General features: G+C 48.8%; 1 protein-coding gene across 1 annotated transcript in view; it reads right to left on the bottom strand.

Moving 5' to 3' along the window:
- CLPTM1 (CLPTM1 regulator of GABA type A receptor forward trafficking) overlaps positions 1-27,483 on the bottom strand; it is a 667,007-nt gene that overhangs the window by 112,082 nt on the left and 527,442 nt on the right. Inside the window, exon 13 of the mRNA XM_069644626.1 lies at positions 6,112-6,279. Coding sequence (XP_069500727.1) covers positions 6,112-6,279 — 168 coding nt within the window. The remainder of the gene's footprint in view (positions 1-6,111; positions 6,280-27,483) is intronic.

Here is a 27,483-nt window from a genome sequence, read left to right as displayed (position 1 = left end):
ATGGGATCTCGGCTGGCCTGGAAGCAGCCGGTTGGTCAGACGATTGCAATGCATGATCCAGCCGGAGAGCCACCTGGAGATGGAGGCATTTAGATAGGGCCTTCCCATGTCCCATAGGTCCAAAATTGATGAAAAGCTGAGATTGTGCAAAGGTCTTTTGTGCACTCAACATAGAAATTCAGAGCATGTGCAACCTTCAGCGAATGCAACGCCCTTTCAGCAGGCGAAGAAGGATTTTTGAAGAAGTGGCAGAAACAAACGCTTGTTGAGATGAAAGTCCGACGGAACCTTTGGCATGAAGGAAGGATGAGTTTGTAAAACTACTTTAGCAGCATGGAAGGACAAATATGGAGGCTTACAGTAGAGGGCCTGTATTTCCCAGACCCTCCTGGCCGAGGTGATTGCCACCAGGAAGGCTGTCATGCACAACAAACTTTAAAGGGGCTTGATGCATTGCTTCAACAGTAGGCCTCATCAGTTTAGACAGTACCACGTTGAGCTCCCATGCCGGCAACCCAAGAGCTTTAACTGGAGGGAATGTTCTGAAGATGCCATTGGAGAGCAAAGGTGGTAGGAGGGGGGCGGGGGTAATTGTCCAGCCCAGTTTCCTGATGTTAAACATGGTGGTGGTGTTCCCTGGAGCCGGGGCTGAAGAGACTGGAGGGCTCAGAAGACTGCCCTCATTTCCAAGATGTTGATGTGCAACTCCTTTTCCTCTGGGAGCCAGAGGCCCCTGGCGTGAGAATGCCCTTTGTGATCTTCCCAACCCTCCAGAGAGGCATTGGTCTTGACTGCAGCCGGATACACAGGGATCTGACATGGAGTGCCCTTTGAGAGGTGTGGACGAACTGACCCCCATTACAGGGCTTGACGGAATGGCCGATTGAGAGCAATTTGGTCAGTCCATGCGCCAGTGACTTGTTGCCATCTGGCATCCAGAAATTCCTAAAGGGGTCTCATCTGTAGCCTGCAAAAGGGGACCAGATGGATGCAGGAAGACATCCTCCCCAGCAGGGACTTGATGGACTGGACTGTTGCAACCGAGGACATTGACAGCCGTTGGACCTTTCCCAGGATGGCCTGGACCCTCACTTCCGAGGGAGTTTCCAGACACAAGACTTTGCCGAGTCGGGCCTCCCGTGAACAGTGCGTTCCGAGATGGCACTACGCAGGGCTTCGGATAGTTGATTGAAATCAATCTAGCCAGAAGTTGGATGGCATCTTCAGTGTGATGGGTTACCGGGAGCGGGACTGGATGAGCCAATCGTCCAAGTAAGGGTAGATGCGGATTTCTTTACGGCACAAATGCACTGCCACCGGTGCCAGGCATTTGGTGAACACCGTTGGGGCGGATTTTGGGCTGAAGGGCAAGGCCTTGAATTGGCAATGTTGCCCCTGAATGACAAACCGCAGGAACTTCCAGTGTTTGTGATGAATGAGGATGCGGAAGTAGTCATCTTTCAGGTCTAAGATCGCTGGGAAATCCCTTCCTCCAGTTGGTCGAGTATGTGCTGCAACGTGACCATCCAGAACTTTAGGCATTTGAGGAACCTGTGGAGGCATTGCAGGTCTAGGATTGGGTCCACCCCCTTGACTTATTCGGTACCAGAAAGTATCTTGAGTGCACTCCAGAGACCCTAAGGCGCTGAGTGGCTGGTTCTATTGCCCCTTTGCCTAGTATGGCTTCAATCTCCATGTGGAATTCTTCTCTCGTGACAGGAGCAATGTGTGGGCATTTGTCCTGGAATTCTAAAAACATGCTTCTGTTGAAGGACATCAAGCACCCATTTGTCCGTGGAGATCTTTTGCCACTGATGGACAAAGTTTGATGGTCGGCCTTCCATTGGGGTGCAGAAGTGGGGACGTGGATCCTAGGATGGTTCAGGCTTGCTTCAGCATCTGCATCCTGGACGGGGACGGGGACGGGGACGGGGGGGGGGGCGGCGATGAGGACGCAGGGTACCAATGCTGCAGGCCTGGCAGCGTCCCCTACAAGCTTCCTGGGTGGTAGAGTGGGAGGGCTGACGAGAGGGGGCGATGAAAATGAAGACCTGGAAACTCTTCCCCCAACCCCCCCCCCCCCCCTAGGGAAACAAAAAGGACGGTCTCCGCTGCTGAAGGGTGCCCAGAGAACGCACCATCTCAGTGCCAGTCTTTATGGCTTGAAGAGTTTTGTCGATCACTGTGCCAAACAGGTTGTCGCCATCGACAGGCAGGTCAAGCACCTTGGTCTGCACCATCAACGTGGAAGTCTGAGGCCTTGAGCCAATCTTGGCGAAGGGTCACACCATTCCACATCTGGCAAAAGCTGGAGGCACAATGTCGAGTTCACCGGTGATGGCATGGTCGGACGCCACCTCTACCCTCCTGGAACAGGGCCAAGGTTTCGACCTACTTGTCAGGGAGGAAGTCGAGGATGGGCACCAACTTATAACAACTCCGTCGTACCTTGACAGGATGGCAAGGGCATTGGCGGCATTAACCGTTGATGCGCCGTAGTCGTGATGCGCTTTCCTGCAGCATCCAGCTTCTTACCCTCCTTGTCCAGAGGCACCATGGACAAAGAAGGGGTTGAAGACCCCTTTATAGTAGCGGCCGAGACCAACGAGTCTGGCGAGGACTGGGACCTGTGCCCCTGGGGCAGAGTCTGGAACCCGGTATCTCTTCTCCAACTGGTCACGCTTAGCAGGAGTGGTATTAGGAGCCTTCATGACCGCTAAACCGTCCTCCCATATTGACATCCAACAAGGGGACTGAGACAATGGTTTTCTTGGAGGACTCCAATCGTTAGAAAAGGAAACCTTCCTTCTCTTCCGGTAACAGGTTTAATAGCTTAGCAGTTTTCAATATTATAGAGTGGAAAGACCCAAACTTGTCTGGTGGAGAAGCCCTGGCAGACGCATCGACGTATAAAGGTTCCCCATACGTGGCAACCTAATCATCAAACTCGTGGGTGTGTGTGTGTCCGTGTGTGTGTGTCCGTGTGTGTGTCCGTGTGTGTGTGTCCGTGTGTGTGTGTCCGTGTGTGTGTGTCCGTGTGTGTGTGTCCGTGTGTGTGTGTCCGTGTGTGTGTGTCCGTGTGTGTGTGTCCGTGTGTGTGTGTCCGTGTGTGTGTGTCCGTGTGTGTGTGTGTGTGTGTGTCCGTGTGTGTGTGTGTGTGTCCGTGTGTGTGTGTGTGTGTCCGTGTGTGTGTGTGTGTGTCCGTGTGTGTGTGTGTGTGTCCGTGTGTGTGTGTGTGTCCGTGTGTGTGTGTGTGTCCGTGTGTGTGTGTGTGTGTGTGTGTGTCCGTGTGTGTGTGTGTGTGTGTGTGTGTGTGTGTGTGTGTGTGTGTGTGTACCAGTGGCAACCGTGTCAGTGTCCGTCTGATCTGGTCCCTCCACCACAGGGGGGCAGCGCAACTGGCAGTGGCCGAGGGGTAACAGGTGCCTTATGAGGTGGCGTTGTCTGAGCCAGAGGAGGCCTCAGAGGGTTTCTTCCTGAACAGGGACAGGAGGAGGGCTAAACAGCTGGGAAGGCTTGCGGGCCATAGACCTCTGATGAGGCATAGGCAGAATGGAGTCTGGTTCCCCTTGAACCCTTTCCTGATTAGAGTAAAACCCCTCTGGACAGGTCTTTTTCAGAGCTGCTGTACTTCGCTGTAGACCTTCTGGGGGATCCCAGAGGTGCCAGAGTGAAGAGTGGTGCAACCTTGGTGGGCCTGGGCAGGAAGTCCAGAAATGGGGGCGTGTCTCAAACTCAGAGCCCTTGGGGAAAGTGGTGATGACAGGAGCAGTGGTTCAACCACTGACGGAGGTCTAGGCAGCAGGGAAACCCTAGGCATGGTAATTGTCACAGTTGTAAAGGTGACTGTCATGGACAAACATTTTGTAGTTGCAGCAGTTGAAGGAAGAGCAGACTTTGTAGACTGAGTCGTCAACGAGGTACTCGTCGATGGGGCGGCAGTCTTGGTGGATTAAGTGGTTGACGAGGCTCATGTTGACAACAGTGCAGCCGGCTACAGGTCCTTCAATGACTTGCTCTTTGTAGACATTTTTGGTAGTTGATGCCAGCGACTTTCTCGCGGATGGAGGCAGCCTGCCTGCCGGTAGGCTAACCGTCGGCGGAGCTGGTGACGGCAACCGGCCTCTCTCCGAGCTGGGTCCTGTAGCGACAGTCGACGTAGAAGGCGATTGAGTGTGTGATTTAACCTTCTTTTGGATCTTCAGCAAGGAAGCATCCTCAAAGGCCCTGAACTTCTTTTAACTTAAGGGAGCATGCTCTTTGGACCTGCCAGCCCTGAAAGAGGCAGGACTACCCACAGAGGGCGCGCAAGAGGTTTACGCTCTTCGATCCAAGCCACCAACCTTCCACGTCTTCGAGGAAAACGGCTGGCAAATCGGACAATCGTCCGCATCTATGTCAGGATGGAGACGTAATTGAGGTGCCGATCTTCGATAGATATTCTTGAGGCCGAGGTTTTCGCAGGACCTGAAAATACTTTTCTTTCGGGGCATCTGCCATGGTGTTAGAGCAAGGCCCAAGCCTGTGCTTGTAGCGCCATGAGCTGAAGATCTGATGGACTGAGTATCTTCTCCAGCAACGGGTCCCCGCCACCAGTAGTCACAACTTGACTGTAGACAATGAAGAGATGAAGACATTTCTCAAAAATAGGCAAAAAAAGAGCTTAAAGCTATCGATTTTTGAGGAGCGAAGCCAGAGGACAACCCAAAACGAGAAACATGTGGTCAAATTCTGAAGATGGCCGCCAGGGGTGGAGTTTAGGAGAACGCATGTCATTGGCTTTAAATTTACCTAGTATTTCCAGCGTGACTGGGTATATTCATGAGCATGTGAATCCATCCAAGACCCAATGCCATAGAAGGATTGCAGACTGACAAATCTATCAGGAAGGAGTAGGTAACACCGGAGGGAGGAAGGGGGGGAATTCTAAAAAGTAATTCAAGCTATGTGAGAAGGAGAAGCAGAAAAGTCAGAAACATCGACATGGGGAGTTCTCTTGCCATCTTGCCATCCCCAACTAATGAAGATAAACAGGGTAAAGCTATGACTGGAACAGAGGCCTAATAAAGGATAAAAAAAATGTTATCAGTGCATATAAAAGTGCATCCTTCCATGTGTATGCTGGATGGGTGGTGGCTCCAAAAGCAGCTACAATATAAATCATACATAAATATCTTTAAGGTGACCTCCCCAACCAGATCAGGGTTACAGTTCATTCCCTTTGGCCATACATTAAAGAGGAAGGGGACCCCACAGGTGGCCCCAGCTAAGGACTCTTATTACCAGAAATCCTGGTTCTCGTCAGGTTCCAGAATGAGCAACAGGAAGGAGATATGCGGCAGGGTAATTGCATGTGCAAAGATGTGCATTGTCTTACATAGGGTGGAGTCTGCATTGTTTTAATGTACAGCACTATGAACTGGTGACAAATGAAATATACTGGACACAGTAAGCCGCAAATATAGTTTTCCGGCAACTGCTTAAAAGTCTGTCGTCAAGCCTAATTCCTTGCTAATAAAGACCAGTTGATTATTTGCTTTCAAGTTAATGTGTTCTCATAGACCAAGTTCCAGGGCCCTATTGCCCTTTAAATAATAGGCGGGGCAACTTAATGGAAAGAAGTAAACCAAGCTTGTAAGTAGAAAGGGATTTACCCAAACCTCACTCGATGCACCACAATCTCCTTTTCTGGTCAGGTAGTGCCAAAACACTCAGTGGGGGGTTTGCACATGCAAACATGGGAAGAGATAAACCCTCCTAAAACTGCGGACAATTGACCTCCAGCTTGCCAGATTCCAAGATGGCTATTGAGTTTGACTTGAGGCATGAGTCTCCTGGAGTGAAGCCTGGGTGTTAACCGCTGCAAGGGAGGGCTGGTAGTGACACAGACATGCCCAGCATATCAGAGAACATAAGTGACAGAAAATTAGAAACTGGATCATTCGGAATTCTGGTCTCCAAAATCAGCTCTGGAACCATACCATGCCATGCCATCACATACCATATCTCCCTGCCTTCTGACAAATGCTCTCATAACTTTACAAAGATTAATCCAACCACTATATCAAAAACAAACATAATGGGCCAAATATCCAACATTCGTTTTCTTACCATCTCGCAAGCAGCCTATCCGGTACATCATTGGCATACGGATGACAAAGGCAAAAAGGTCATCAATAAAAGTGTTGAGGGCTTTATAAGTCAACATCCTCCAAGGAAGATGTGCAACAGACTTCATCTTGTAGTTGATGAAAAGCTGTGGAGTCATTGTGATAAACCCTGTGTAAGAGACAAAATGTTAATATTGATTTCAGAAAAAGCCCTCAACTGGGTAGATTTCTTGACAAACCTGTGACACAATCACAATATCAGGAAACGGAGGAAGTACAAAGACATACAATTAAATTCTTTTCAGCGATTGAACTCAACTTCAGCATTATTTCAGTAAGGGAAGTGCTCCCTTCTGACATGTCTCTAACAAGCAGGCATGCACAGATTGCCATATAAGGCAATGCACGAAGGGCAGGATTTATAGGATTAAGCAGTTTAAGGACTAAATTAATTTTTATATATGTATTTATAGAGCACCGAAAGCCTGCAGGCACCGGGCACGGTTACAAAAACATGAAGGACATGCCATACATAAACGATACAGGGCAGAGAAGCTGGGGAGGAGAACCCCAGGAGGGGCAGGAGAATTTCCTAAATAAGAGTTTAAGGCTTTCTTAAAGGTTTTCAAATTGATGTCCTCCGTCAAAGTAGTGGGCATGAGGTTCTAGAATTTGGCTGCTTTGACTTGAAAGATTTTCCTAGTCCCTTTTTCCTGCTTCTATCTTGGGCGTTTGATATGTTTTTTCCCTGCTGAACGCAGTGCTCTGGTTGGTATGTACTGGGGCATCAGATTCGATATAGTGGGGCAGGTCCATATACAGATTTATGGACAATGACCCAATTTTTAAATGAATTCTGTCTTGGACGAATAACCAGTGTAGGTTCTTCCTCTGCTGAGTAGCGTGCTCGCATTTCGCGAGTTTGTTCAAGATACGTAGGGCGTTGTTTTGTATTAGCTGACACTTACCCATATTGGTGCTTGAGGAACCAATCAACAGGGAATTGCAGTAGTCCAATTTGGAAAATACTGTAGCTCAGGGATGGTTGCCGCATTATTCTGCGATACGTAGGGGAAGATGTTTTTCAAGAGATGGGGGAATAATTACAACTTTTTGACATCTGGTTGACGTGTGCATCAGAGCCAAGGGTAGCCTCCACTTGGATTCCCAATGTCTTTACTTTATCAAGGATAGGTATGCAATTTGCGCCAATTGGGAATTTTGAGTATTCAGTGTCTAGTTTGGCGCATGTGTCTGTTGAACCAAAAATCATTAACTCTGTTTTTATATCCATTTATGCCAGGTCCATCCAGAAGTGAGCAAAGGTGTCTGACAGAGATGAAAGAGCAATGGGGAAAGACTTGCCCCCTGTGGAACACCACACCACATAGGGGACTTGGGAGCTTGCACATCACCCCCATTGGAGTCTTGCTTCCCTGTACGACAAACGATGAAAAACCATTCTACCACCTGATCCGAGCATTGACCTGAATGGCCCAGTGTTTCTTTCCAAATGCCATGGTCCACCAGTTCGGATAGATTCAACAGGGTCAGAATGCCCACTGTGCCTTCGTTGATGATTTGTAGCATATGAGACTGAAGATCTATAAGAGCAGTCGTGCTATAATTTGGCCTAAAGCCTGACTGTTTGACACGTAAGATGTTTTCCGCCTCAATTAATGATTGATATTGTTTATATGCGGTTGTCCAGTTTAAGAAGGACATTGCAGTTAGTAATGGGTCAAAGGTTAGTTGGGTCAAGGTTGGGCTTTTTTGTATTGAGTGATTTCCAGTCTTAATGCCCTTGGGCACCCTTGCTTCCCTGAAGGATGCATTAACTAATGTGATGAGAAAGGGTGAAAAGATTTCCTGATGGTTTAATATGATTTTTGAAGGAATAATGTTCTCGGAACATGCTTTGGGTCTCAGACTGTAGTATGTTTTCCATGTCACATACCTCTATTTTAGAAAATGAAAAATTAGATCGTGACTGACTAGAGATTTGGTGGTCTTTCTGGCAGGTGAGATCGCCTGGAGTAGTCTTGTGCTGCAATTTGTCTTTGATTTGTGTGTGTGATTGGATGATTTTCTCTTCAAATGCGGCGTGGACTGTTAAAGTATCTTCTATGGTAGGCACAATAGGTACTTAGAGGGTATTGGGTTTCTCGAATGATTTTACTATGTCAAAAAGTTTTCTAGTGCTATTTGAAGCTTTTTTTAATTTGTTGCAGCTTGTGGTTTTGATTGAGTTTTTCAAAATGTCCTGAATTGCAATGTGTATGTGGGACCCTTTTTTGGTTCTTTGACCTATTTATTGTCAAAGTATGATCATATATGTATGGAACAAGTTCAAATTGACAGTTTTAAGCATTTCTCCTTTCAAGGTTGCTACAGGTAAACAGGTGAAAGTGCATTGTGGAGGCATTTCCAGACCCCGTCATGCCATCACCGTTTAGTGAGGGGTTGCCTTTGTAGCAATTACATCTATTTAAAACATTCAATGTTATCAATCTTGTACTGGCTAGTACAAGTGACTCAACAAAGTGGCACCTTTATGCCAAGCCCTTAGACCACTCCCCTACAAACTGATGGACTGTACACACCAATACAATGAGACATGAACAAGCTCTGAACAGCAACAAACCGGTGGAAAAGCAAAACGAATGTGGGCCACCTCCAGGTCGGTCCCTTCCTCAGACTGCTGAATCCCCATTAGATAGATTGCTGATTCACTAACACCAAATAATCTGATAATTTGCGCCAATGACAGGAAGGATGGATCAAGGTAGAGAAACGTACAACATATTCACTATAGTCACTAGTGTATACTCTCAGACCATAGTCCACTTAATGGTGCACTGTTGGGACTGTGCCATCATCCGTTCACTGTTGTGAAGGGAGGATAGCACAGAGGCAATACGCTGCTCTTGGACCATGCAGATCAGAGGTTTGAATCCCAGACCCGCGCTAAGAAAAGAAACTCTGGTATGGTATTACGCACGTTATAAAAACCAAGTAATACATAAATAAAATATCCTCACGACAGTATAAAAAATCAACAGCAATGCCCTTTTTACCTGGAACAACCACATGCCCAGTTTTGATGTGTAATCATGCTCCTACATGCTTCTCCTGCTGAAGTAGCCCTTTTGCCGTTTTTCCAATCTGCAAATGTTTGTGTTCGATGCTCGCTACCCAGAGGTTAAAGCCTTCTCCAACTCCCCTGGAATTCTGATATCATTTTGCTTATAACCAGAAGCTACTGGCTTTGCCCCATTAATTCCTATGAACAAAGGTTTATAAGCTTCCAACTACTTTAACTAAAGAGTATTTGGAGTTTATATTGTATGAACCTTACTTTGTGTGCTTGCAAGTTGACTGCTAGTAAACATTTTCTTTTTGCTGCTTTCACTTCATAGACATCAATTGAACACCAACATGTTGCTATTGTCTGTAACCTGTCCTGACGCTGAGGAAAGTGAAGCCTTTTTACTTCGCTTGCCTTGCCAAGCTCATTTGTTTTGAGGGCAATAATCAGTCCCTATGACAGATCAGTGCAGGAGAACTCATTGTAAAATTCTCTGTTAATGTTTTCGCTGCACACATCACCTTAAAGTGAAGCGTGGTAGGGACACTGTCGCCATAACATTTCTATTGGACATATTATGGTTACTTGCATGTGTCCAGGACAGGCTGGTGGCAGGGGATGACAATGCATTACTTACCGTAAAAGCATTTCTGATGATTGTATCTGCTTAGATTCACATGCTGTGCATAGGTCTGACATCCAGTGGTCACTGCGGAGTATTGCATTTTGTTTTTCGTAGTCGAAAAGGGACGTCGACAAGGCGTGTCTGAAATACTATCCCTATAGTGACGTGTGTTGTACCCACAATCCCTCACGCGTCGAGGTCCCTCTGTTTGTATTTTTCTGCCCTGAGGGAGCCTTCTAGACGTGAGCGAGTACAGAAAAGAGAGATATAAAAGGAAGTCTATGTTCCTTCCATCCGAGCGGGGAGGAAGGGTGGGCGCATGTGAATCTAAGCAGATACAATCATCAGAAATGCCTTTACGGTAAGTAATGCATAGTCTTCTGATGCTTGTTAATCTGCTTAGAATCACATGCTGTGCATAGACTAGCGAGCAGTACCCGGAGTTGGCAGTGGGTTATGAGAAGGAACAGTAGAGAAAAGATGTCTTAATACTGCCTGACCCACCTGGGAGTCAGATCTTGAGTGTGCATCTAGACAGTAGTGTTTTGTAAAGGTGTGCACAGAACTCCAGGTAGCCGCTTTGCAGATGGACTCCAGGGGAACATTTGCAATGAATGCTATGGTCGCCCCCTTGCCTCGAGTAGAGTGTGCTCTTGGCCTAAAGGGCAGTTCTCTCCTAGCAAGAGTATAGCAGAGAGTGATGCATTGAACAATCCATCTAGAAATAGTGGACTTTGAAACTGCATCCCCTTCTCTTCCTGCTGCCACCGAGAGGAAGAACTGATTAGTCTTCCTCAGTGGTCTGGTTCTTTCCATGTAGAACATGACCGCTCTGCGCACATCTAGTGTGTGCAGAGTTTTTTCTCCCAAGTTGGAAGGATTTTGAAAGAACGTTGGCAGTTCTATAGACTGGTTTACGTGGAATTTCAATATGAACTTCGGAGCAAACCTTGGGTGCGTGCGTAGAACCACCTTATCTCTGAACTGTAACGAAGGGGTCTAGAACAGAACGAGCCTGTAGTTCACTTACCCTCCTGATGGAGGTGATAGCTATTAAAAAAGCAGTCTTAAGAGTGAGGTCTTTAAGAGATGCTTTGTGCATGGGTTCGAAAGGTGAGCCCATGAGTCTGGTAAGTACCACGTTAAGGTCCCATCCGGGAGCTGGGTCAGCTATCGGGGGGTGTATTCTCTTTATTCCCTCCATGAAGGCCTTTATAACAGGGATCCCCTTGAGTTGGGAAGTGGTGTATGCAGAAAGTGCCGCTAGGTGGACTTTAATGGAATTGAACACTAGACCTGAATCCAATAAGTGGGTCAGGTATAGAACAATATGTGTGGGAGAGCAGTCAATTGGGTTGATGCTTTTCCCTCTGCACCAGATGACAAATCTCTTCCACTTGCTAGAGTAGCAGTGGCGAGTGTTAGGTTTTCTGGCTTCCCTGAGAATGTCCATACATCTCTGCGGGAGCAGTAGATGTCCGAATTCTATGATCTCAGGAGCCAAGCTGCTAAGTTCATGTTCTGCGGGCATGGATGCAGAGTCCTGCCCTTGTCTTGAGACAGCATGTTGTACGGGCAGGGGAGTTTCACTGGGGGAGATAGAGACATCTCCATCAAGTGAGCGAACCATGGCTGTCGGGCCCACATTGGGGCCACCAGTATCATGGTTACTTGTTCCTGGTGCATCTTGTGCACCACCTTGTTGAGAAGGGGAGTCGGGGGAAAAGCGTAAACAAATTTCCCTGACCATTGCATCAACAGACCGTTCCCCTTGGATTGGTTCTGAGGGTACCTGGAGGCGTAACTTAGGCATTGTGAGTTCTCCAGGGTTGCGAATAGGTCTATTTCTGGGAATCCCCATTGTGTGAAGACGTCGAAGACGATGTCTTCGTGCAGTCGCCATTCGTACTCTTCGTTCGGGCAGGGGGAAATCTCTGCTGAGATTGTCTGCCAGCAGATTGAGTCCCCTGGTACATGTTGTGACAGAAGGAACATATTCTGTTTGAGAGCCCACTTCCATATATTCTGGGCCAGTTTGGACAGCCCTGGAGAGTGGGTGCCCCCCTGCTTGTTGATGTAGTACATGGCTGTGGTGCTGTCTGTAAGGACCAACACAGTTTTGCCTTGTAGGTGTTCCTGGAAGGCTTTTAGCGCCTTGAACACAGCTAGTATCTCCAGTAGATTTATGTGTTTGGATGCTACGTTCGGAGTCCACACTCCGTGAGCAGTCTGATGGGATAGGTGAGCCCCCCATCCTGTTAGGGATGCGTCCGTGGTTAGAGTGGCTTCCGCCGCGGGTGCGGCAAAGGGTTTCCCTTTTTCCAGGTTTTCCTTTGTCCACCGTCGTAGCGAGAGAACCAAGGCCTGCGAGACCACCACTGGATCGTCCCATAATCCGCTGGCCTGACACCACTGGCTGTTGAGCCACTCTTGCATAGGGCGCATGCGCAGGCGCGCGTGAGGTACCAAATAAATACACAACGCCATCATGCCTAGCAAGCGCATTGCTTTACGTACCGTCACCTCTCGACCGGTCACATATTGAGGGATCTGAAACAGCATGTTTTGGACCCTCTCGTTGGAGGGGAAGACGAGGCCGTCCTTTGTTCGAATTAGAGCCCCTAGGAATTGTTTGACTTGGCTGGGGTCTAAGCTGGACTTCTTTTCGTTGATGGAGAAGCCCAACTGGAATAAAAGGTCTACCGTCTTTTGGGTATTGGAGAAGCATGTTTCGTAAGAATCCCCTGTTATGAGCCAGTCGTCGAGGTAAGGGTAAACTGGGATGGACAACCTGCGCAGGTGGGCCGCTGCCACTGCCAGTACTTTCGTTAATACCCTTGGTGCTGATGCTATGCCGAAGGGTAGCACTCTGAACTGGTAGTGTTTGCCCTCTATCATGAACCTGAGGTATCTTCTGTGCGCTGGCAACATTAAAATATGAAAGTATGCATCTTTCATGTCCAATGTTGTCATGTAATCTCCCTGATTTAGCAGTGGGATCACTTCCTGTAAGGTCACCATACGAAACTTCTGGGGTTTGATAAACTTGTTCGCTGGGCGCAGATCTAATACAGGGCGCATGGTTAGATCCTTTTTGGGTACAAGGAAGTACACTGAATAAATACCTTGCGTTACCTGAGATAGAGGCACGACCTCTATGGCTCCTTTTTCCAGCAGCTGTTGTACTTCTTGGAGAAGGATAGCAAGGTGTTCCGGTGTCATGCGTCGTCCCCTCGGGGGTCTGTATGTTGGGGAACTGTTGAATTCGATGCAGTATCCATGGGCTACGGTGGAAAGTACCCAGCGGTCTGACGTTATTCCCTCCCATGCTGGAAGAAAGGATGTTATCCGGCCCCCGACCGGTGTTTCATGGGAGGGGACGCGAATCTTCGCGTCACTTGGTGTTGTTGGGGGCTTGGGAGCCTCTGGGGGCGGACCCCCGACCTCTCCCCTTGCCCCTGCGCTGGCCTCTTTGGCTGTACTGCCCACTATTGGCCTGGTAACTGGTGGCAGGGTACTGTTGCTGCTGACTCTGCTGTTGGCGTTGGCCACGAAAAAAGCGTTTGTTGCCATAGCCGCGTCTGGTAGTGGGCTTAGAGATCTAGTCAAGAGTTTTGATAGCATCGAACTCTTTTTTAGCCATTTCCAGAGCCTCATCCACCGCTTTCCCGAAGAGGTTTGAGTCTTCAACAGGTTTATTTATTAAAGACGCCTGTGTCTCCGGTTTGAACCCCGAGTTGCGCAGCCATACATGGCGTTTTAGGAGTATTCCCTGAACCAGGGAACGTCCCGCTGTCTCAGCAGCATCCAGAGAGTTCTTTACAATACTCTGGTTGACCTGGGTTCCTTCGCCAATAGTAGATAGCAGGCGTGTACGTAGTGGTTCCGGCGCTTCTTCGGCGTCCTTGCGCAGTTTGGCCCACTGCGCGTCCACGTAGCTAGCTAGCAAAGAATTGTTTTTCGCAATTCTTGCCGAAAAGGCAGCCGAGGATGTGACTCTTTTAGCAAGGGCATATAACCTCTTGCCCTCCTTGTCAGATGGTGCCTCACTGGTGGACAGCGGCACCCCTGCCCTCTTCCTTGTATTCGTTACTACAAGGGAATCCGGAATGGAATGTCCCCTGATGTACAGCGGGTCTGAGGGTGAAGGAGTGAAAAGTTTTTCAATCCTTGGATTAACTCCTCTGATTAGTGCGGGTGTGGATAGCGAAGGGATGATTCTTCTCTTCACTGAAGCGAGGAGGGGAATGGTCTGGCTGACTGGGGGTTTCTCCTTAATTACTCTTTCTACAAAGTCTATTTCCGGAGAGATCTCCCCAGTGTCCAGTTCGAAATGTGCTGCTGCTCTGCGCAACAGGGCATTGAATGTGGGCTGATCGTCAATGGGAGACGTGTTTCTAACAGGTGAATTGTCAGGTGGATTTAGGTTCAGGACATCAGTGTCCGAATATACTGATGGGGATTGCCAGGGATGAGAAGGTCCTTCTGGATTTTCTCCGAATCCTTCTCCTACCATGTCTGGGCTGTCTTCCAGACCTTCCTCTTGGTTCTGTCCCTCTTCATTGTCCACAAAATCATCCTCCTCTTCTAAGTATTCCTCACCCGTGAGGTCATACACATTATGGAAGTCTAAGGCTGTGTCCTGCCTCGGGTATTTGGCCCTGGGGTCCTCCCGAGGCCCTTCTCTTGCTCTCTTGGGAGTGGGAGGGTTCTGGCTGTTCATAAACCTCTCCATTCTCTCCATGCAGAGATGGAGCCTTTCCATGGTTTCATGGGGTACCCCTGAGCGGTCTAGCGGGGGAAAAGTAGTGTTATCTTGCTGAAAAAGGCTCGACCTCGCCCTCAACGTCGAGGAAAGTGTCCCTTCGCCCTCCGAAAAGCCTTCCGGTGTGCTGGGGGTCCCCCCCCGACTGAAGGGCTTAGTCCCCGTTTTTCTGCGGGCTTTTTCGGCGTGTCTTTCGACCTTTGCGTAGCGCTCGACGTGTCCTTTGGCGTACGCTTCTGGGCGTCGGCTACAACGATCCTCGCCAAGCTCTCTGTGACTCGTTTGTCAGCGGAGGGCTGTGGTTTCGACGTTACGGGTGTCGAACGTTCTACGGCGGCTTGCGCTCTCTGCTGGTGCGCGGCGGCCGATGGTTTGGGGGCGGCGGCCTTATTTGCCGAAAGCCCAGTCGCTGGTCGCGGCTGCGAGAGGGGCTTCGAACCCGAACGGTCCGAGGAGGCCGCCGGTGTAACCTGCGTCTCCTTGGGCGCTTATGCTTTCTTCGTCTTCGACGAAGAAGAGCTATGGGTTGTGTGTTTATGTGTTGCATCGTGTGCGTCAGTGTCGCCGGGGTGTTCATCCCCCATAAGCAGGGCGTGAGCCGAGCCCGTCGGGGCCGGCGACAGACGACGAAGAGCGCGAGCGCTCCTTAGAGGGGTGTACGACTTCCGTAGCGGAGGTCGTGTTATCACGTTCCTCGTCACTGTCGGTGGTCGCAGCGGTGGGTGAAGACCCGGCCTTCGACATAGCGTAGGCCGGCCACCTCTTGACCCTACGGTCTTTAAGAGTCTTTGGCTTTAGAAGCCGACAAGCCAAGCAACCCTCCTCTTTGTGATCGAGGGGCAAGCAGCGGTTACACCGTGAATGCTTGTCCTTCCAAGTAAACTTGCCCTTACAAAGTGGGCAAAACCTAAAGGGTGTCCTCTCCATAGCCGAGGCAATAAACCGTGATTACTACCCCAAGGGAAAGGGAGGGGAAAAGGAAAGGCATTCTCAGAAAAGAATCAGATGTCCCACGACCCCACTCTCCCTACTGTATTTGGCCTGCGAGGCCAGGCCACGTGTTCGGCAACGCCGAAGGATCTCCTCCGCTCATCCCCTCCTTCGAAGATCTTGCTCGGCGGAGACAGCTTCACAACTGCGTCGAGGGAGGGATCGATGAGAATGCATTACTTACCGTAAAAGCATTTCTGATGGTTGTATCTGCTTAGATTCACATGCTGTGCATAGGTCCGACATCCAGTGGTCACTGCGGAGTATTGCATTTTGTTTTTCGTAGTCGAAAAGGGGACGTCGACAAGGTGTGTCTGAAACACTATCCCTATAGTGACGTGCGTTGTACCCACAATCCCTCACGCGTCGAGGTCCCTCTGTTTGTATTTTTCTGCCCTGAGGGAGCCTTCTAGACGTGAGTGAGTACAGAAAAGAGAGAGATATATAAAGGAAGTCTATGTTCCTTCCATCCGAGCGGGGAGGAAGGGTGGGCGCATGTGAATCTAAGCAGATACAACCATCAGAAATGCTTTTACGGTAAGTAATGCATTGTCTTCTGATGTTTGTTAATCTGCTTAGAATCACATGCTGTGCATAGACTAGCGAGCAGTACCCGGAGTTGGCGGTGGGTTATGAGAAGGAACAGTAGAGAAAAGGTGTCGTAATACTGCCTGTCCCACCTGGGAGTCAGATCTAGAGTGTGTATCTAGACAGTAGTGTTTTGTAAAGGTGTGCACAGAACTCCAGGTAGCCGCTTTGCAGATGGACTCAAGGGGAACATTTGCAATGAATGCTATGGATGCCCCCGTGGCTCGAGTAGAGTGTGCTCTTGGCCTAAAGGGCAGTTCTCTCTTAGCAAGAGTATAGCAGAGAGTGATGCATTGAACAATCCATCTAGAAATAGTGGATTTTGAAACCGCATCTCCTTCTCTTCCTGCTGCCACCGAGACGAAGAACTGATTAGTCTTCCTCAGTGGTCTGGTTCTTTCCATGTAGAACATGACCGCTCTGCGTACATCTAGTGTGTGCAGAGTCCTTTCTCCCGAATTGGAAGGATTTTGAAAGAACGTTGGTAGTTCTATAGATTGGTTTACGTGGAATTTAGAAATAAATTTCGGAGCATACCTAGGGTGAGTGCGTAGAACCACTTTATCTTTGTGAACTGTAACGAAGGGGTCTAGAATAGAAAGAGCCTGAAGTTCACTTACTCTCCGGATGGAGGTGATAGCTATTAAAAAAGCAGTCATAAGCGAGAGGTGTTTAATAGATGCTTTGTGCATGGGTTCGAATGGAGAGCCCATGAGTCTGGTAAGTACCACATTAAGGTCCCATCCGGGAGCTGGGTCAGCTATCGGGGGGTGTATTCTCTTTACTCCCTCCATGAAGGCCTTTATAACAGGGATCCTCCACCACAACACTTTGAGTTGGGAAGTGGTGTATGCAGAAAGTGCAGCTAGGTGGACCTTAATGGAGTTAAACACTAGACCTGAATCCAATAGGTGGGTCAGGTATAGGACCACATGTGTGGGAGAGCAGTCAATAGGGTTGATGCTTTTACTCCTGCACCAGATGACAAATCTTTTCCATTTGCTAGAATAGCAGTGGCGAGTGTTTGGTTTTCTGGCTTCCCTGAGGATGTCCATGCATCTTTGCGGGAGTTGTAGATGTCCGAACTCTATGATCTCAGGAGCCAAGCTGCTAAGTTCATGTTCTGGGGGCATGGATGCAGAGTCCTGCCCTTGTCCTGAGACAGCATGTTGTACGGGCAGGGGACTTTTACTGGGGGGGATAGAGACATCTCCATCAAGTGAGCGAACCATGGTTGTCGTGCCCACATTGGGGCCACTAGTATCATGGTCACTTGTTCCTGGTGCATCTTGTGCACCACTCTGTTGAGAAGGGGAGTCGGGGGGGGAAAAGCGTAAACAAATTTCCCTGACCATTGCATCGACAGACCGTTCCCCCTTGGATTGGTTCTGGGGGTACCTGGAGGCGTAACTTAGGCATTGTGTGTTTTCCAGGGTTGCGAACAGGTCTATTTCTGGGAATCCCCATTGTGTGAAGACGTCGAAGACGATGTCTTCGTGCAGGCGCCATTAGTACTCTTCGGGCAGGGGGAAATCTCTGCTGAGACTGTCTGCCAGCAGATTGAGTTCCCCGGGTACATGTAGTGATAGTAGGAACATGTCCTGTTTGAGAGCCCACTTCCATATATTCTGGGCCAGTTTGGACAGGCCTGGAGAGTGGGTGCCCCCTTGCTTGTTGATGTAGTACATGGCTGTAGTGCTGTCTGTAAGGACCATTACTGTTTTGCCTTGTAGGTGTTCCTGGAAGGCTCTTAGCGCCTTGAACACAGCTTGTAGCTCCAGTAGATTTATGTGTTTGGATGCTACGTTCGGAGTCCACACTCCGTGAGCAGTCTGATGGGATAGGTGCGCCCCCCATCCTGTGAGGGATGCGTCTGTGGTTAGAGTGGCTTCCGCCGCGGGTGTGGCAAAGGGTTTCCCTTTTTCCATGTTTTCCTTTGTCCACCACCGTAGCGAGAGAACCAAGGCTTGCGAGACCACAACTAGATCCTCCCATAGTCCGCTGGCCTGACACCACTGGCTGTTGAGCCACTCTTGCATTGGGCGCATGCGCAGGCGCGCGTGAGGTACCAAATAAATACACAACGCCATCATTCCTAGCAAGCGCATTGCTTTGCGTACCGTTACCTCTCGACCGGTCACATATTGAGGGATTTGAAACAGCATGTTTTGGACCCTCTCTTTGGAGGGGAAGACGAGGCCGTCCTTTGTTTGAATTAGAGCCCCTAGGAATTGCTTGATTTGACTGGGGTCTAAACTGGACTTCTTTTCGATGGAGAAGCCCAACTGGAACAAAAGGTCTACAGTCTTTTGGGTATTGGAGAAGCATGTTTCGTAAGAATCCCCTGTTATGAGCCAGTCGTCGAGGTAAGGGTAAACTGGGATGGACAACCTGTGCAGGTGGGCCGCTGCCACTGCCAGCACCTTCGTGAATACCCTTGGTGCTGATGCTATGCCGAAGGGTAGCACTTTGAACTGGTAGTGTTTGCCCTCTATCATGAACCTGAGGTATTTTCTGTGCGCTGGCAACATTAAAGTATGAAAGTATGCATCTTTCATGTCCAATGTTGTCATGTAATCTCCCTGAGAAAGCAGTGGGATCACTTCCTGTAAGGTTACCATACGAAACTTTTGTTCGCTGGGCGCAGATCTAATACAGGGCGCATGGTTAGATCCTTTTTGGGTACAAGGAAGTACACTGAATAAATACCTTCCGTTACCTGAGATAGAGGCACGACCTCTATGGCTCCTTTTTCCAGCAGTTGTTGTACTTCTTGGAGAAGGATGGCAAGATGTTCCGGTATCATGCGACGTCCCCTCGGGGGTCTGTAGGATGGGGAACTGTTGAATTCGATACAGTATCCGTGGGCTACGGTGGAAAGTACCCAACGGTCTGACGTTATCTCCTCCCATGCAGGAAGAAAGGATGTTATCCGGCCCCCGACCGGTGTTGCATGGGAGGGGACGCGAATCTTCGCGTCACTTGGAGTTGTTGGGGGCTTGGGAGCCTCTGGGGGTGGATCCCCGACCTCTCCCTTTACCCCGGCATTGGCCTCTTTGGCTGTACTGCCCACTATTGGTCTGGTAATTGGTGGCAGGGTATTGTTGATGCTGACTTTGTTGTTGTTGTTGGCGTTGGCCACGAAAAAAGCGTTTGTTGCCATAGCCGCGTCTGGTAGTGGGCTTAGAGATTTGGTCAAGAGTCTTGATAGTATCGAACTCTTTTTTCGCCATCTCTAGAGCTTCATCCACCGCTTTTCCGAAGAGGTTAGAGTCTTCCACAGGTTTATTTATTAAAGACGCCTGTGTCTCCGGTTTAAACCCCGAGTTGCGCAGCCATACATGGCGTTTTAGGAGTATTCCCTGCACCAGGGAACGTCCCGCTGTTTCTGCCGCGTCCAGAGAGTTTTTTACAATGCTCTGGTTCACCTGGGTTCCTTCGCCAATAGTTGAAAGTAGGCGTGTACGTAAAGGCTCCGGTGCTTCCTCGGCGTCCTTGCGCAGTTTGGCCCACTGCGCGTCTGCATAGCTAGCAAGCAAAGAATTGTTGTTCGCAATTCTTGCTGAGAAGGCAGCCGAGGAAGTTACTCTTTTTGCAAGGGCATATAGCCTTTTGCCCTCCTTGTCAGGGGGTGCCTCACTGGTGGAAAGTGGTACCCCTGCCCTCTTTCTAGTATTAGATACTACTAGGGAATCCAGAATGGAATGTCCCCTAATGTAGAGCGGGTCTGAGGGAGAAGGAGTGAAAAGTTTTTCAATTCTCGGATTGACCCCTCTGATCAATGCGGGAGTGGCCAGCGAAGGGATGATTCTTCTCTTCACTGAAGCTAGGAGGGGAATGGTCTGGCTGACCGGGGGTTTCTCTTTAATTACTTTTCCCACAAAGTCTAATTCTGGAGAGAGCTCCCCAGTGTCCAGTTCGAAATGTGCTGCTGCTCTGCGCAACAGTGCATTGAAAGTGGGCTGATCGTCAATTGGAGACGTGTTCCTAACCGGTGAATTGTCAGGAGGATTTAGGTTTAGGACATCAGTGTCGGAATACACTGATGGGGATTGCCAGGGGTGCGAAGGTCCTTCTTCAGTGTCTTCTCGGAAGCCTTCTTCTATAATGTCTGGCCTGTCTTCCAGACATTCCTCCTGGTTGTGTCCTTCTTGATCGTCCATGAAATCATCCACCTCCTCCAAGTATTCTTCCTCCCCAGTGAGGTCGTATACGTTATGGAAGTCTGAGGCTGTGTCCACCTGGGGATCGACTAGCCTCGGATTTTTGGCCCTGGGGTCCTCCTGAGGCCCTTCTCTAGTCCTCTTGGGAGTTTGAGAGGTCTGGGTATTCATAAACCTTTCCATCCTCTCCATACAGAGGTGGAGTCTTTCCATGGTTTCATGGGGTACCCCAGAGCGGTCTGGCAGGGGAAAAATAGAGTCATCTAACTGGAAACGGCTCGACCTCTCCCAAAGCGTCGGGGAAAGTGTCCCGTCGCCCTCCGAAAAACCTTCAGGTGTGCTGGGTGACCCCCCGACTGAAGGGGGTAGTCCCTGCCTTTCTTCGGGCTTTTTCGGCGTGTCTTCCGACTTATGCGTAGCGCTCGACGTGTTCTTCGGCGTACGCTTCTGGGCGTCGGCTACAGCGATCCTCGCCAAGCTTTCGGCGACTCGTTTGTCGGCGGAAGCTTGCGTTTTCGACGCTATGGGTGTCGAACGCTCTACGGCGGTATGCGCCTTCTTTTGATGCGCGCCGGCCGATGGTTTGGGGGCGGCGCCCTTATTTGCCGAAAGCCCAGTCGCTGGTCACGGCTGCGGTTGCGAGAGGGGCTTCGAACCCGAACGGTCCGAGGAGGCCGCCGGTGGAACCTGCGTCTCCTTGGGCGCCGAAGCTCTTTTCGTCTTAGACGAAGAAGAGCCGTGGGTTGTGTGCTTATGTGAGTCTTTGTGTGCGTCAGTGTCGCCGGGGTGTTCATCCCCATAAGCAGGGCGTGAGCCGAGCCCGTCGGGGCCGGGGACAGACGACGAAGCGCGCAAGCGCTCCTTAGAGGGGGTTTCGACTTCCGTAGCGGAGGTCGTGTTATCGCGTTCCTCGTCACTGTCGGTGGTAGCAGCGGCGGGTGAACCTTCGGCCTTCGACATCGCGTAGGCCGCCCACCTTTTAACCCTACGGTCTTTTAGAGTTTTAGGCTTAAGAAGCCGACAAGCCGCGCAACCTTCCTCCTTGTGATCGAGGGGCAAGCAGCGTTTACACCGTGAATGCTTGTCCTTCCAAGTAAATTTGCCTTTGCAAAGCGGGCAAAACCTAAAGGGTGTCCTCTCCATAGCCGAGGCAATAAATCGCGATAAGCACCCCAAGGGAAAGGAAGGGGAAAGGGAAAGGCATTCTCAGAAAAGACCCAGAGATGTCCCACGACCCCACTCTCCCTACTGTATATGGCCTGCGAGGCCAGGCCACGTGTTCGGCAGCGCCGAAGGATTTCCTCCGCTCGACCCTCCGTCGAAGATTCTTTTCGGCGGAGAACAGCTTACAACTGCGTCGAGGGAGGGATTATTAATATTATGAGAAAAAACGACCAAAGGTCGAGGAGTTGCAATGTCTCTCGAGGAGCTCCGCGTGAAGGCGACCAGAAGCTGGGCGGAAAAAAACAATCTGAGGGACCTCGACGCGTGAGGGATTGTGGGTACAAAGCACGTCACTATAGGGATAGTGTTTCAGACACGCCTTGTCGACGTCCCCTTTTCGACTACGAAAAACAAAATGCAATACTCCGCAGTGACCACTGGATGTCGGACCTATGCACAGCATGTGAATCTAAGCAGATACAACCATCAGAAATGCTTTTACGGTAAGTAATGCATTCTCATCGATCCCTCCCTCGACGCAGTTGTGAAGCTGTCTCCGCCGAGCAAGATCTTCGAAGGAACCTTTAAAACAGGAAAAAACGACCAAAGGTCGAGGAGATGGAATCTGCAATGTCTCTCGAGGAGCTCCGCGTAAAGGCGACCAGTAGCTGGGCGGAAAAAAAACAATCTGAGGGACCTCGACGTGTGAGGGATTGTGGGTACAACACACGTCACTATAGGGATAGTATTTCAGACACGCCTTGTCGACGTCCCTTTTCGACTACGAAAAACAAAATGCAATACTCCGCAGTGACCACTGGATGTCGGATCTATGCACAGCATGTGATTCTAAGCAGATTAACAAGCATCAGAAACTTTTCTACCATTTTTGTCTCATGCACTTTTGCATTTGACCACTTAATGCCCAAAATATCCATATACGTTACATCGCTGGACCAGGAGTTTGCCTGTCATTTGGTGATCTTGTATTTTGCCCTTCTTCCTGCACTCAGAGGGCCGGATTTACCATATATGGTAAGCCCATTCCTGGGGAAAGCTCCAGCTTTCACAAGCAAAGTCGTGGTCTGTGTGTGTGGCCTGATGTGGGGGCTGGTGCTGTTTGGAACCAGTCCACATCCGTGCCAGAGGGCGTCTGTTGCTAGCAGATGTGTTTGCCAGTGGCTATGCAGGACTGTGCTGCCCTTTCCGGTTTGAATGGTGAAGATCCTTACCACTGGTGGGCTCAGGGCAACTCAAGCTTGAATCCTTGATAAAGGGGTACTCTAATCATGGAGCAATACCCCTTCAAAGAGAAGCATTCTGCTGAAGACCTGGAACTCCTCATTGGAAGCCAGCCAGCATCCCTTTCTTCAACCTCTCCTTCAAGATCTCTAGAATGCCTTCATTGGTGCTTTGACTCCTGGACCGTTGGAAACAAGTTACAACCCCTGCTTAAGGGGTATGAAGAGAGGCCTTGCAGGACAAGTTGCTTTGTTCCCACCATGAGGGTAGACTTCCACCATTTCCTCCGAGTGGCCATCGCTGATAGCCATCGCATCATGTCCTGAGGTGGACGCCAGCGTGGTGGTCCTTTCTTCAGTTTACCCAAGGTGTCCTGCATCCAGAACTGAACCATTGGAGCACAAAACCACCAACTAGATGGGCCCAAAGCTGAAAGGGACCTCTGCACCAGAGACGTCTGGACTTCCTTCAACAGAACCCAGGCACGAGAAAAAGAGGCCCAGGAATTTCTACTGTGGTTTCTGATTGAAGCAGAGTATAGGTGCTGAGTAAACATACTTGTTCCTACACCCCCGCCCTACACCTCCATAGGTTTTAACATGCATAAAGCCCTTACCCTACCTCCCCCATGACTGACCGTGAAAAGCGAAGTTCTGGTCAAGGATCCTCCTCCTTGGCTTCCCCTAAGGTAGTTGAATTGGCAGAGTGTTCTGTGAAAATCTTACCGAACTGGTAAATCTTCCTGACCTGGGTCAACCCCAGAACTTTTTGCTTTACTAGTGGGATATTTTTCTTTAATACCTCTGAGTGCGAACCTTTTTCCACACACTCAGAATCTTTCACTCTTTTTATGGGTGTCATTTTTTACTATCCATAGTGTCTTTTTAAAGTTATCTTCTTTAACAACTTATTGGCAATAAGTGCCTTTTGTTGCTGGTTTCACTAAGGGCTACTCTTAACTTTATCTTGCTAACCTTGAGTGGATTACAGTTCCCAAGGGTAGAAAGGATCTTTGGATCCCTTTTACATTTTATTTGGTGGAGCCAGCACACCCCACCTTGTGTGGAGTAATGGGGAGATGTATCCCCTTTCACATTAAAACTAACAATTGTGTTACAGTGCCAAGCTTACCTTCAATGGCTGGTGGCAGTGACACCTTGTATTTATTTGGTGCACCTTTACCGCAGGCTGTGTTTACAGCTGCAGTAAAGGCACCTAAGGGTGCTCATTTTACCATAATGGCCCTGGTCGTCTTTTTTTCGGCATTTTAGTGTTTCTTGTCCTTTCTTTTTTTTTAAGCAAATATTCTTATTAGATTTTCAGGTTTATAAAACAAAGACCAACAGTGGTAAACAGTCCGGTAAGGTTCCTCATAAATGCATTCAACAGTAAACAGAACAGTAGATCACATCATAAATTCATTAAACAATCAACCCTCCCCCCGCCTCTTTTAATAACCCCAGTCCATAGTCCAACTTAAAATCACGTAAGCATCATATGAGGGTACGTTCGGGAAGTACTTTGCCTGTAACAATGAATTCAACTTAAGTTTCTCATTGTAGATCTTTACAATTAATTGCTTTCCCCAATTCTTCTCCCTGTCAATATTTGCTGAGGCATTAATAAACCCTTGAGTTCTTCCGAAGTAATTATAAGTGACAACACTGTTCATCTCAACTCCTTGCATCCAGAACTTAGTTCGATATTGTCCACACTTCATTAGCTGTAGTGAATTAAATAACTTTCGTGAGTGAGTAAATTCGTCGTTTGTCACTATAAATAATACAGCATTTGATCTCTATATCCAACATCAATGTTTCATCCGGCCTTTTATACTTCCTCGGGTTTCTAAGTATCTTAAGCGCCCTCTGGGAGGACAGTAGAGTAGCTTAAGCTCCGGTAGCTCTATATCCTGAGTGGGGGTAAATAGGCAAAGAGAAAGGAACGGAGAAAGAAAAAGAAAAAAAAATACGAGAATAAAAAAGAGGGAGAGAAGGAGGAAAAGAGAAAAAGAAAAAGGGGGGAATTCATATACAGTTATTATCTAGACCAGTGGTGTACCTTAGTGCGAGTCGATTATTACGGTCACATATCAACCTTAGACCTTACCATTTTAATATTGTTTCAGGAAGTAACTGAACTTTTAACCAACTTTATATATTCAAAAACAATGTCACATACAGATGTTATTTAGGCCCGTGATGTATCTTAGTGCAAGTCAATTTTGAGGCCATCTATCAGTCTTTGGCATTACCGTTTTGGTATAGCTTCAAGCAATATCTTAATTTTAACTGCAACTGTTCAACAACCCCTCCCCTTTTCCCCTCCCCCTCCCAGTTCCCGGTTGGCTTGGATCAGTTCTTCTGCCGTTGATTAAGCTTGTTGCGCGCTGAGTGAGGGACCTCTGCGTAGCCTCGGCTCCTGTGTTTGGTTTGACCGTGTTCCATTGTGGATTGCTCTTAGCGGGTTTTGCCTGAAGAAGTATGCTTCTCACTCTCTGACGTGATCGAACAAGGGGTCCCAGATCGCTCGAAACTTCATGTACTTGCCGTCTCTCAGGGCCCCTACCTTCTCCATGGCCATTGCATTCCAGGTTTTTGCGTACAAAAGACAGAACAAAGCATTGGTAGATTTCCCGAAGCTGGGTCCTTATTATCCGGCAGAGTATTGTGTATCACCAGCATGTTTGCTCTTCAGGGCGAAAGACGTTTGCAAGTCCTTGAATTTTTCTGGTTTACCCCCCCCGCCCCTTCTATACCCTCTATCCCCTCCAACGTTCCTTTTCTAACTTTGGGGATGCAAAGAACCAACTGTGTGAGGGCAGTCGTAGGCAATAGTGTCCTAATTTACATTGAGTTCAAGTTCATATAACGTGTATGCTCCGAAGTAGGGGTGGCTTGAAGTAATGGGCTTCTCTGTCTTTCACTAGGTCATGAAAGGGTGACCATATGGTGCAGAACCGTTGGCATCTTCCTGAAATGAGGGCGCATATCTTTTCCATGGCCATTACTCCCCAGATCTTTACCCACCAGCAGGCTGTCTATGGACCGGACTCATTCTTAAAGTTCTGGGCTAGGGTCATTCTTGCTGCTGATAGCAAATCAGTGATTAGAGTAGCATTGGGCCCTGACATTGCATATTTTCCTTCTATGGGCACTCCCAGTAGGATCGATTTTGGGGACATTGGTAGTTCCACCCCGGTAATATCTTTGATGTGGCTCAGTATTTCCTTCCAGAACATGTTTGCTTTAGGACACATCCACCACATGTGGAAAAGGTCGCCTCTCTCTCCACATTTCCTCCAGCAATTTGGGGAGTAGGACCTATTGATTTTGTGTATTCTCTGGGGGGACAAATACCATCTGAGGCAAAGTTTATATGCCGATTCTTTGATCGTTGTACATCTGGAGGTACCCTGTGCTCTTGCCCAGATTTGATTCCATTCCTGCTCAGTTATGGGTTTGTCCACGTCTCTTTCCCAGCTCACTTTATATGGGAGCTCATCTTCCGCTTGAGCCTTGGTGAGTAATCTATAGAATCTGGTCACTCCCTTCGATATCTGACCCTCTTGTAGGGTCAGTTCGAGACCTGAAAGAGTCCTTGTGCCTGCCTGTTTCACTGCTGGGTGGGTTATCCAATGTCTCAGCTGCGTGTATCTATAAAGTTTTTCTTCCAGGCCGAATTTCTGTTGGCATTCTGTGAAAAGCAGTGGGGTGCCGTTATTATATAAGTCTTGCAGAGTCGATGCATCGGCTCCGGCCCATTTTACCCAGAACTTGTTTTGAAGGCCTGGAGAGCAGTCCTGGTTATGCATGAGCGGGGTGTTGGGGCCCAGCCCAATTGGTATTCCTTTCCTTCTCCGGGCTTTGTCCCAGTTAAGCAGGGACCATTTAGTCGCTTCCAGTAGAGGACCACCTTTCTCTCGATCCCGGCTTTTCAGGCTTAATAAGGCTTTCAGAGGTATGGACGTGGCCGCTTGCTCAATTTGACACCATCCTTTGTAATTTTCGGGGTTTGCCCATTTTAGCATCAGTGCCAGCTGCGCTGCCAGTATGTAACCATTTATGTCCGGTACCCCTAGGCCACCGAGGAGCGGCGGGCGCATCATGATGCGTTTCTGGATCCTTGGTTTTTCCCCCACCAGATCAATTTTAATATTGCTTTTTGCAGCTCTATGATCTTAGTCGGGGTAATGGACATCATGATGGCTCCCGGCACGTATAAGAGCCTGGGGAGGATTGTCATTTTTACTGCTGTGATTCGGGCGAACCACGACAGCTCCTGGGTTTCCCATTTAAACATATCTTCCTGCAACTGTTTCCATAGGGGGATTATATTTGCCTTGTATAGCTTGTTTGGGTCTCTCGTTAAGTGGATCCCCAAATACTCCAGTGAGTCTTCCACCCAGGGCACTGGGAAGTTCTTCTCCAGCTTCTTGATCACTCCCCCCCCTTCTCCGTGACGTTCATTGCCTTAGATTTTGCAAAATTAATGGCGAACCCAGAGATTTCTCGGAATTCCTGTAATTGTGACAGTGTTTGGGGCATTGTTACTTCAGGGTCTCATGAAAAGCATAATCTCATCGGCTTAGAGCGCGATTTTATGGGTCATCTGGCCGGATTGCATTCCTCCGATTTCCGCATCTCGCCTGAACCGCGCGGCACATGGTTCCATTGCCATTGCAAATATTAGTGGGGAGAGCAGGCATCCTTGACGCATGCCTCTCCGAACTTTGATATACTCCGAGC

This window comes from Ambystoma mexicanum, chromosome 2p, assembly GCF_040938575.1.
Source record: "Ambystoma mexicanum isolate Mex_15411 chromosome 2p, UKY_AmexF1_1, whole genome shotgun sequence".
In the NCBI taxonomy this organism is placed as follows: Eukaryota; Metazoa; Chordata; class Amphibia; order Caudata; family Ambystomatidae; genus Ambystoma; species Ambystoma mexicanum.
This window is presented reverse-complemented; position numbering and strand designations above follow the sequence as displayed.